Source organism: Arachis stenosperma, chromosome 3 (assembly GCF_014773155.1).
Source record: "Arachis stenosperma cultivar V10309 chromosome 3, arast.V10309.gnm1.PFL2, whole genome shotgun sequence".
NCBI lineage: Eukaryota > Viridiplantae > Streptophyta > Magnoliopsida > Fabales > Fabaceae > Arachis > Arachis stenosperma.
In genome coordinates this window covers 5,098,253-5,109,151 of record NC_080379.1, presented here as the reverse complement: position 1 = coordinate 5,109,151, position 10,899 = coordinate 5,098,253, and the positions used below count along the sequence as shown (strand labels likewise).

The window sequence follows — 10,899 nt, the reverse complement described above, 5'->3', positions numbered from 1 at the left end:
ACCTTGTACTGCGATAACCAAAGCACAGTATTGATGACAAAAAATCCTATCCTCCATCACATGTCCAAACACTTCGAAATTGACCTTTATTTTGTGAGGCATAGAGTGGTACAACAATTGGCTCATGTTGTGTACATCCCTTTCGAGGATCAAATTGTGGATGTTCTAACCAAACCAGTTTCGCAAGCTCAATGTCTCAACTTTAGACCCGAACTTTGTGTGGCAGAACCACTCTTCAGTTTGAGGGGGGAGTGTTAGGAACAATGCAGCAAAGGACACAAAATAGTTAGATCCAGTTAGCAATTAGTGAGTTGGCACAAGTCAATTAGTTAATCTGTTAACTGAGCTATTATACCTGTTAGAATCATACACTAATCATGATCTTCATTCACATGTGTATAAGTATAATTCATGTTAGTATAATAAGTGAAATACATCTCATTTTTTCAAATCTTTTATAACTCAATACTCTCTTCTTAGTTTTTTTTCTCTCTTTTCTCTCTCTTTTAATCACACTTCACCAAATCTCTGATACCTTTTATGTTCTTATTATAATCCGATAAAATAGAATAAATTAAATAAGATATGATATTTTATTGGAAAATAGGATACATCATTAGTTAGATATCATGTCACTCATATATATCTTTGTGATAATATGCCATGCTAGCAAGAACTACTAAGTTTACCTAAAGGATTCTTCAAAATAGTCATTTAAATTAATATGCCGATATAAGTACATTAATCAAAATGCGAACAAAATTATTAAATTCTGACTCTCAATTACAAAAAATGAATATTTAAAAATCATATTCAAACATTGTAAAAAGATTATACAATTTTAAATTACAAAATCTTAATCTATGTCTTTCAATATAGAATTTTTATTTAAAATTAAAAAGTATAGAAAATACGCGTAAAACATAATAATGTATCTACCTAATGCATCAATCTTTCTATGATAATAAGACTTAACTAGTCATAGAGCCGTCAAAATAAGCTAAATCCATCGGGCCAGCCCGTTTACCTATTTAAATAGGCGGGCTTTGCCTCTAAAATTAAGCTCGTTTAAATTTCGGGCTAAACGGCCTTAACCCGATTAACCCGAAAAAAATGACGGGTTAAACGGGCTAGCCCGCGGGCTAAACAGGGTAACCTGTTTATTTTTTTCAAAAAAAGCAGTACTTATAGCCGATATTTTTCCGGTTCGACCCGAAAATTCGACCAATCTACTAAAAATATATATTATTTTTAAAGGTTTTTGACCTAAAAGTGATATTTTTTGTCAAAATATTTTTTAAAAAATAAAATTAAATAATAAACGGCTGGCCCGTTTAACCCATCGGGCTGACATAAACGGTCCGGGCTAAAAAATTTTAGCCCGCGAATAAAGCGGACTTAAACGGGTCAGCCCATTTAACCCACAGCCTTAACGAGCCGAGCCTAAATGGGTCGGACTAACCCGTTTGACAGCCCTAACTAGTCATCACTTTTGTATTATAATCCAAGGAAAAAAAATATATCATATGCATTATTTTTGTATTTTTTTACACATTTTTCTACTTTTAGTATTAAAAGTAAATAACAAAAATTCAAAAAATAAAATTTTTTATCTTTTATATCATAAAAAAATATATATACAAAAAGTTCTGCAAACATTAATTTTAAAAAACTAAACCAAACTTTTTTGGTTTACACTACACTGACACAGTCACTCGCCACTGTGGGTTCTTATTCCACCACCTAGATTTTTCTGTTTTTGGTCAGGGGTCCACTTTCTGGGTTGAAAACCCGGAGCAGGTTTGATGCGAGACCATCAGACCAAAATATATACAATTGGGCAGCAACCAATAGTCAACATTTCCACGGTCTGACCCAAAATTAAAGACTATAAAGTCTATGACTAACAAGATGTATCCCTGACCCCCAAAAAAAAAAAAAAAAAAAAAAACAAGATGTATCGAACTAACGGGTCACGGGTGATACATATTATTAACTGTCATAACTGTTTCGGAGTGGAAAAGCGGGATATGATAACAGTATAACAGCAGTTTGGCGTGCAGAGTGGTCTACTGATGTTGTTACGTTGACCACTTCTACTTGCGTTTTACAGAAGAATACTCAAATAGTCAAATGATTACATTCACTTGCAGCTAATGTCATAGAGTAGAGGCAACTTAATTCTGCTGAATCTCTGCACTCACCATCTATCTTTACTAAGAAGCTTGAACCCTCCAGCTAACCAACCACTACTAAGTCTCCCGAGAACAGCCTGTCCAACAAGACATAACATGGTTTTTTCACTAATGATTTTGAACACACTTTCAATGTTTAATTTGCAGTTTAATGATGTAACATGGTTTTAAAAAAAAAGCATTAAATAAGGACCCTTCTCCATTCACAAACAAGGTTGCATCAAAATATACGCACTAGTCCGGAGAATAATTGTCCCATTAATAATTAACAATCAAGCTACAACCCACATGAAAATGCAAAATTTATACCAAATAAACTACTTAAACTGCCACAGGTATACAAAAATGCTTCAGCCACCAGATCAATTAGCTGGTAACTACACAACTACGTCAATTTAGTCCTCACTTTTCTTCTTTTTCCCTTTCTTTTTGCTTGGCATTTCAGCTGGTTCTTCTTGCTCTTCGTGCTTTTTCCTCTTTTTCTTCTTTTCACCCGCATCCTTGTCTCCATTCTGCAACTCGGCATCCTCAGTAGAATCCTTCTTCTTTTTCTTCTTTTCCTTCTTCACTGGCTCCTCGTCAGCATCCCCATCAGCTTGCAAAGTTTCTTTATCCTCTTCATTTTTCTCCTTCTCCTTTTTCTTCTTTTCTTTCTTTTCTTTCTTTTCTTTCTTTTTATCAGTAGAAGGCTGTTGGGTATCTTCATCCATAGCAGAAGCCAATTGCCCAATAACTGAATCTGCTGAAGGATTGTATGTCTACAAAGAAGATAACAATCAACACAGATAACAAATAAGATTTAAAATGCTACAACTATCAAAAGAAGTAAATAACTAACCTTTGCCGGGGTTATTAATCCACCAGCTCCTTTCTTTCTATCCTTGTCATATGCCTCAATCTTGGGCTTCCCCTTAGCAGAACCACCAAAACGACCTAATTCTTTGCCTTCAAGGTTTCTCAACCGTGCTTCAAGCTGTTCAAAAACTTGTGTAAGGGAATTCTGTAAGAGACGCAAACTAACAAACCAAGTATAAAAACTACCTTCGCTCTGTTCTCCAATCCCATGGTGTTATCTTGACCATCTCCAAGAGCATCACACCTAATGGCCAATGCTGACTTTGCAGCAAGTGACCGAGAGATCTTTCCCTTGAACTTTGGAGCGGCCTGACCAATCAAGGATGCATGATAAATAAGACCATACTTGGGAGTTGCATGCTTAGTCTTCAGTGCCCTAAAGAGAGCCTTCTCAGCCCCAAGAATCTGGACAGTACTACCAGGCTGCTTCGCAAGATTTAGCAAGCTACCTCCATGAGCAATGAGACGAGCACCAACGAGCTCACCAACCAGAGCAGTCAAATTGGGAGCAATGGTGTTCATCCTACTTTTCAGATAATCAAAGAGTTGAGCTCTGTACTCTGAAAGAGACAAAACCTGATCACAGAGTTCTCTGATATTTGCCAGATCAAGCTCACCAATTTCAGTTCCCATAGATATCACGGAGGCTTCCTTCAATTCTGCCTCAACTTCCTCTGGCAAAATCTGAAACAATTTTTAGTACAAAGAATATTAATGAATTTAATACTACACACTTATACCCTTACCTCAGTAAGGATCATAAATTCAGAAAATGTTTCTTCTCAAGGAAGATATCCCATTATTCATGCTTGTTAACATCAGCAAATATAGTTACTTAAAAAAGAAATGAAGAATTTTTTACATTGTACTGAATTAGAGAAAACAAGTAATACGATTTTTTGTTCACCAAAAAAAGAAACTACTGAAAAGCTATCAAATGACAATTCTACCTCAGAGAAATCAAGACTTGCAGCATTAACACGATCACCCATCAACTTGACTGCCCTTGCATATTGGATGTTATCCTGAATAATTTTTGTAAGCTCTGGAAAATGCCAACCATACCATTCTCGAACCCTCATGGCATATGTATTCAACTCTTTATCAAGATCATCAAGTAAGCCAATGGCCTGGACAATCATGGTATCCACCTTAAAACACAAAGACATCATAACATCAGTAAGCAGCATTTATCACAAGAAGAAAGTGTGCAAATATCAAGAAAGCATAGTAAAACACACTTCAATTAGTAAAATTTCCATTACACAAAGTAAATAAGAATTTAATAGTTCAAAAGATAAAAGTTTTCAGTAATTGAGAGAAAATAGATAGCAGCAAATTGAAATCCCCTACCCACTAAAAATTGAGGCAGAGCCAAAAAAGATCATGAAAAGATGGATAATCACTTCTAACGTTTTATCAATTAAAAATGAAACTTGCCAATAATTCTTGATGAATTGAAGTTGAACAGTTGTATATTGGCATTAGCAGAAGAAAATCCATTGGCGATGTATCCATGTAGTAAATAAAGAATTATCGGAGTGCAATAAATAGAAAAATGATGATGATGATGATGATGATGATAATGATAAACTCTATGTAAACACACCTTCTCAGCACTAAACTTAAGTTTATATCTTGATAAGCTATGAGATAAACCCAAGCTCATAGGTGCCATATCTTGTACAGCTAGACCAGATATGAGTTCAGTTAACTGATTTCTAACTCCTCTCATCAACTCCATAACAGCATTGTTGTGAACACAATCAATTTGCTGCAAGGTTAAAAACATATAGCAAATTTAGCCACGAGAATGGTAAATTGGAAAAAAGAAACTATATGCTTCTGGTAGAGGTTTAGGTAACACACCAATTTCTCCTTAATTGCATTCCCAAGCTTCGAATCAGCAACAGCTAATGTATCTTTGCCACAATGAGCGCGCAGGAACTTGCGCAGACCCTTGCTGGCTTTACCATCAATCAACAGAGTAGCAGCCTCCAAAGCTTCCGAAGTATTCTCAAACTTGGAAAAAGCTTTCAACTTGACCACCTAATTTTCACCAACCAAGTTTCAATGATTTCCTCAAGGAATAGCACACACATTCATACTCATTACAGTTTATATCCATGTTATCATATAGATTCCACAACCAAAAGACATAAATACAAACAGTAACATTATAAACCTGTCTAGCAGCCTCTGCAGTGGAAAAGTCTTTCCATAAGTCCTGTATAAAACAAAATTACATAAGAGAAACAAATTTATCAGATCAAGCACAATAAACAATACATAACATGTAAATAGATATACATTTCACAAAACTGCAGTACATTATACAGTTACAAAAATCAGAAAACGGGGTGGTTGGTGGTGTTAGTGATATGAAATAATAGCAATACCTCAACTTAGAGAGCTTCCCTTCATCAAGAACCTTGAATAGGGCAAAGCCCGCAGGAGTTTCGAATAGCACGAGCATTTCTATTCCGCGCCTGAAAAAACAAAGGCACAGAAAAAGTCCATTAGAAACCAGAAGACGAGAGAAAGGAAAAACAAGAACCGTGAAGGAGTGTGATTAAAGGAGTAATAGTTGAGAAGAGAGAAGAAAGGAACCTAAGTCAAGAGCTTGGTTTCAAATTAGGGTTTTGGAACATAAACCCTAGTAGTGCTGAAAGAGAAGGAAGAAAACAAACGCGGAGAAGAAAGCAGCAGCAATATATACAACACTCCATGATGAAGTCATTCCTTCCCCTAAACCCTTTTTTCGGCTTCTCTTTCTTTTTTCCTACCTTTTTTGGGCCTGAGATTTAAAACTAGTTATATTGGGTATTTTAGTTGGTCCAGGCCCAACATTGTCATTTTAATCTTATTTAGTTTTTTCCCACAGGAAAATGAGAAGACACTAGAAGTTTAATTCAAAAAAAGAAAGATAGACAAGAAAATTATGGTATGTTTTGACAAAAAAAACATTATCTGTACACTAAAATTAGTTATTAAAATTAGTCACTAATATATTTGTGTATAAATATATGTATTGTTTAATTATTTTTAATACGTATTTATATTCTAACATATATTTTATATATTTTATATTAATGACTAATTTTAATAGTTGATTTTAGTGTATAAGTAGCATACTTAATATTTTTAATAAGTGTTAATTTTACTCCGAGAAATTGTCGATGTAAGTTATTTCGATCATTTTGAAATTTTTTTTTTCTCTTTTTCGCATCTGTTCTAACACTTGAAGGTTGAAAATAGACACTAAGACAAAGAGTGATACTACCGTGGGGAGAGAAATTAGGTGAAGAGTGAACATTATTTATTTTAAAATAGAGAAAAATATTTAAAAAAATTAAAGCATAATGTATAATAATGCACACTTTCTTTCAAAATTGAGATAATACTCAATTTGGTCCCTGAACTTACATGCGAGTCTCAATTTAGTCCCTGAGGTTTCAATTGTCTTTATTTAGTCCCCGAGTTTATAAACGTGCCTCATATTAGTCCCTGACAACATTTTTAGTATAAAAACGTTAATACAGCGCTGTTGTAGACTATCACATGTCACGTTAAAACTTGTAAAATGATACAATTTTGGTTTTGACATTTAAGTAGCTCAAAAACAGCATCGTATTACTTATTTTGTTAGGTAAAATTTTAATAAACACCATTTAGGATGTTGTTTTTGGGTTATTTGAGTGCCAAAACGAAATCGACATTATTTTACAAAGTTTAGCATGGCATCCGGCTGTCACAACAGTGTTCCGTTAACATTTGTACGTTGAAAATTGTTTCAAGGACTAACATGAGTTATGTTCACAAAGTTTGGAGACTAAATAGAGGCAATTAAAACTTCAGGGACTAAATTGAGTCTCGCGTGTAAGTTCAGGGACCAAATTTAATAACATTATTCTTCACCCAAAGAAATTTTCTAAAACAAATTGGTAAGTTGTGGTATGTGGTTGCCCCTAATTCTAAATTGCGATTTTTATGCATTATTATGCTCAACCTTTTAGAGCGTGCATATAGATTTGGGCCTTGGAGGCTATTTTAACGATATTTTTTCGTGTTTCTTTTTGAAATAGCTTTGAGTAACCAAATTGGAATGGACTATGCATTTATATTATAACAATTTATTTGAATAGATTAATGCTATCTGTATATTATTTGTTCACCAAGTAGCTAGTGATCTTACAAAGCATTTTATACTATTTTATTTTATATTATTCTTAAAAAACCCATTGATTCAATTTATTTAGTCATTTTTGGTTTAAATATTTTTCATTAGAGAAAAAAAATACTATATGTCATGTTTTCAATTTTGTTTATAATACATCATCAAACAAATTTTTATTCTACTCCACTATAGCACCCACCAAAGCCAATAGTTATTTTCCGTAACCCAGAGAAAATATCCAACTTTCAAGTTGAGGGGGTAAAAGAACAATCAAGAGAAGTTAATGTCTTTTAAAAATTATTATGACTCAGAGAAGAATGCAAAATTATGTGAATATACAAAAACATGTGAAATATGAAATACTATACTTTATTATTATTCAAGTAAAAAAAATAAAATAAAAATAAAAAATTACATATATTTGCATTCATCAACTAGTCTAACTTAGCTTGTTTCATAAAAACAAAAAACAAACGAATCGGAAGAAATACATTTTAGTTTAGAGAAATTTGGGGAGAAAAAAAAAACAATATATAAATAAGTTAACCAAGAGAGGAGGCAATGTGGTTGATCTTCCACTTGCTGATGAAAAGAAATTAGAAATCTCTTGAATGTTCAACCTAACAAGCGTTTCCGAATCTGCAATAATAAATGAAGCCATGATTAACAATAAATAACACTAATTTATAAGATTAGATAAGATATTAATGAATGAATGCATGCCTCAGGCAATTTGTGGCGAAAAATAACATCCAAGCGTGCATCAAGGGTGTTCTCCAGCACTATCTTCCCATCCTCCGAAGCCATTACTACTCCTCCATTGCTTCAATTATTATTCATTTCAAACAATTAATTAATTAATTACCACAAAATCAAGGAACAATATATATAGAGAGAAAGAAATAATTACCAAAAAGGTTCAAGAGAATCGGCGGCGTTGCCATTTTTAGGTGGTGGGAGATAAACACGCTCATCAATGGTGATCTTAGGTGGTTGCTGGAGGCGCATTTTATCCATGTAATCTTTCTTGCATTCCTCAATCAATGACTCAATTATCTTCTTATCACTCTCTCTGCATCTTATTATCACCGATGGTTCCCTCATCCTCACTAAACCCTACAACACATTCCATTTCAATGTATAGTATACGTATATCCGTATACATATACGGTTATATGTATATGAAAAAATACCTGCAGAATCAAGTCCCTGAGGAGTTTCCTGTAAACTTTCTTATCATTAGCGAGACGTGAGAGAGCCTTTCTAGAAGCTTCCTTCATTGCATTCACGGTGTCATCTTGTGCTTGAAGCACTTTTATACGCGATGCATTCAACTGCATCGAGTATTCACTGCACCCAAACATACATGCATTTTCATTCAATTCAAGTTAATTTCACACATTTCTTCACTCATCATGTAATTAATTAAGTACACCACTCACATCTTTCTACGAACATCGATTTGTTTGCTTTTCCGCTCGTATTCCTGTTTGATCTTTTTCTTCTCAGCCTCAAGTAATTGTAGTTTCTCAATGTTGAATTCCTAAAACATATCAAATATTGTAATAGAAATCATTTAAATTATCTAAAGTTTTTCTTTATTAACTTCATATAAAAATAACTGTAGTCTAGAACAGATTGTACCTCCTCGGCTGTAACCGAAATTTCGTTAGCTTTTTCCTCGGCTTCTTGGCGGATGAACTTAATCATCTGCTGGATCTGCTTTGATACATCCGCATCCTTCATCTTTCTTTTCTTTCCTCACAAACCTGAAATTTTTTTTATGTTAATACAAAATATATGTATTGATTAAATTCATAAACTCTCAAATTTAAAAAGAAAGAAAAAGAGTGTTAGCATTGCCTGCTACAATCAATTATCTATTCCAACTATTTCCAAATATGTAGATAAATGTAACTATGTTTTAGCTTGAGATAATGATTATATAAATGAAAAAAGGAATTGAATAAATGAGAGAGGAAAAGGGAAAATTAAAAGCTAATGATTAGGGTTAATTAGTTGATATATCCAGTGGCTTAGTCAAATGCGATATATGTATGCTATTTTAGGGTTATTGAACAGGCAAAACAAGGACTATAGAGATTGTTAAAGAGACAAGTAAATATTATTTTTTACTCAAGATCCATCTTTTTCGTAAAGAGATAGCAGGGGGTGAATGGGCAATATCATAGTCTCTGGAAAACTGGGGACCTAAGTTATTTATTTATTTTGGACTTGATAACTATACGTTTGTCAAACCTTCACTTTTTTTTTTTTTTTGGTCATGGTGAAACCTTCAGTTGACTTGTACAAACTTTACATGGAAAAAAATAGCGTTTTGGTATACACATAATTAATTTTTGCTATATATATGCATTGGACACCGCGTTCCCAAATGAGGTGCTCAGAAGGCTATATGCCGATAACCATAAAAATTAGGCTATACATATGTTTGGAGACAAAACCGGACAACAGTAAGTGTAGGCTCAGTATAGCCCAGCCCGTTGGAGGGCTTGAGGCCTAATACTACTTTGACCCAAAATGGAAGAATTACCTTGGGGTTCTTATCGCCCAAAAAAACCTGGGCTCTTATTCGTCCAAAAACGTACGGTAAAATTGGGGTTGCTTGTCTGTTAGCCTAGACCCTGACCAAAAGAAAAAAAAAGAGTATGCAGCTGAAGCTTGGCACAGATGGAGGATTTGTATGCCTCTGATCAACCTGCACCCAAGAGGCCAGGATCGATTTCCAACAATAAAAAATAAGAGTAATATCCAAGAAATTTACAATTGGATAAATTTATCCCAATAAAATTTAACTAAGATTTTGATCTTGACGTTTTTAGTTATATATCAAATACGTCTCCATGGTAGTTTGACCTGGTTAGGACTAACGGTGACGTTCTACGTGGAGGTTAATGGAATGACGTGTCAGGTTAACTGCGACGTGTCACTTCAGAACAATTTGATCCCCATCTAAGCTGGACAAAACGACGTCGTATTGGATCAAGGGACGAACGGCGTTGTTTCGTGGAGGACAGATTCATCCCCATCATGGAAGGCAGAGTTACGAAACGACATCGTTTTAAATGGAGACCTATCTGCCTGATGATTGTGCTTATATAGGGATATATTTGTCAGATAAGCTAATGTTGGGGACCTATCTGACCTATAATTGATGACATTACCCTTAAATATATTCATTGCCCTTTTTTGGTTTTATTGAAAACACAGACTAATGTATCTGGACCTACTAGCTTACAAAATTCTAATCCTCCCTCTCATAACACTCAAATTAAAGATTCTCCTTCACATGTCACACAAAATATCTCAGACAATTTCAAAGTATGCTAATTTTGAATTACTTAATGCGTATGTTAAAATCTGTATGAAACATCCTTATAATAATTTTGTTAATTCTACGCTCAACAACCTTTTAGACGTCCATAGCAAACAGTAATCAGGCCCAAGGCTTAGTGGAGTGTTAGTGCTGAGACCATGACAGCGGCAACTAATGGCATAGCATCTAAATTATTCAAATTTATTCTAACACCGGGATTGAAGCAGCCTACAAAGAAATGATGCTTTTAAGAATTTCAACACCATATTTTATTATATTGGAGGAAATAGACTTTTTGTTGTTTGGGTTGGTTTGTTTGGTTTAGTCTATATTAA

At 34.1% G+C, this 10,899-nt stretch overlaps 2 protein-coding genes across 2 annotated transcripts; both read right to left on the bottom strand.

Moving 5' to 3' along the window:
- Window positions 1–2,360: 2,360 nt before the first annotated feature.
- Window positions 2,361–5,792, bottom strand: LOC130970354 (probable nucleolar protein 5-1). The gene is made up of 9 exons (XM_057896423.1): window positions 5,661–5,792; window positions 5,455–5,539; window positions 5,236–5,283; window positions 4,920–5,099; window positions 4,660–4,824; window positions 4,001–4,201; window positions 3,237–3,734; window positions 3,034–3,168; window positions 2,361–2,953 (listed from the first exon to the last, which is right to left on the bottom strand). Exons 2-9 carry the CDS (start codon window positions 5,524–5,526, stop codon window positions 2,591–2,593), a joined length of 1,662 nt encoding a protein of 553 aa, XP_057752406.1. The 5' UTR covers window positions 5,527–5,539; window positions 5,661–5,792; the 3' UTR covers window positions 2,361–2,590.
- A 1,858-nt stretch (window positions 5,793–7,650) lies between these two features.
- Window positions 7,651–9,289, bottom strand: LOC130970447 (V-type proton ATPase subunit E2-like). The gene is made up of 7 exons (XM_057896531.1): window positions 9,091–9,289; window positions 8,872–8,996; window positions 8,670–8,770; window positions 8,421–8,577; window positions 8,138–8,343; window positions 7,951–8,050; window positions 7,651–7,866 (listed from the first exon to the last, which is right to left on the bottom strand). The coding sequence occupies exons 2-7, from the start codon at window positions 8,971–8,973 to the stop codon at window positions 7,843–7,845; spliced, it is 690 nt and encodes a 229-aa protein (XP_057752514.1). The 5' UTR covers window positions 8,974–8,996; window positions 9,091–9,289; the 3' UTR covers window positions 7,651–7,842.
- Window positions 9,290–10,899: the final 1,610 nt, after the last annotated feature.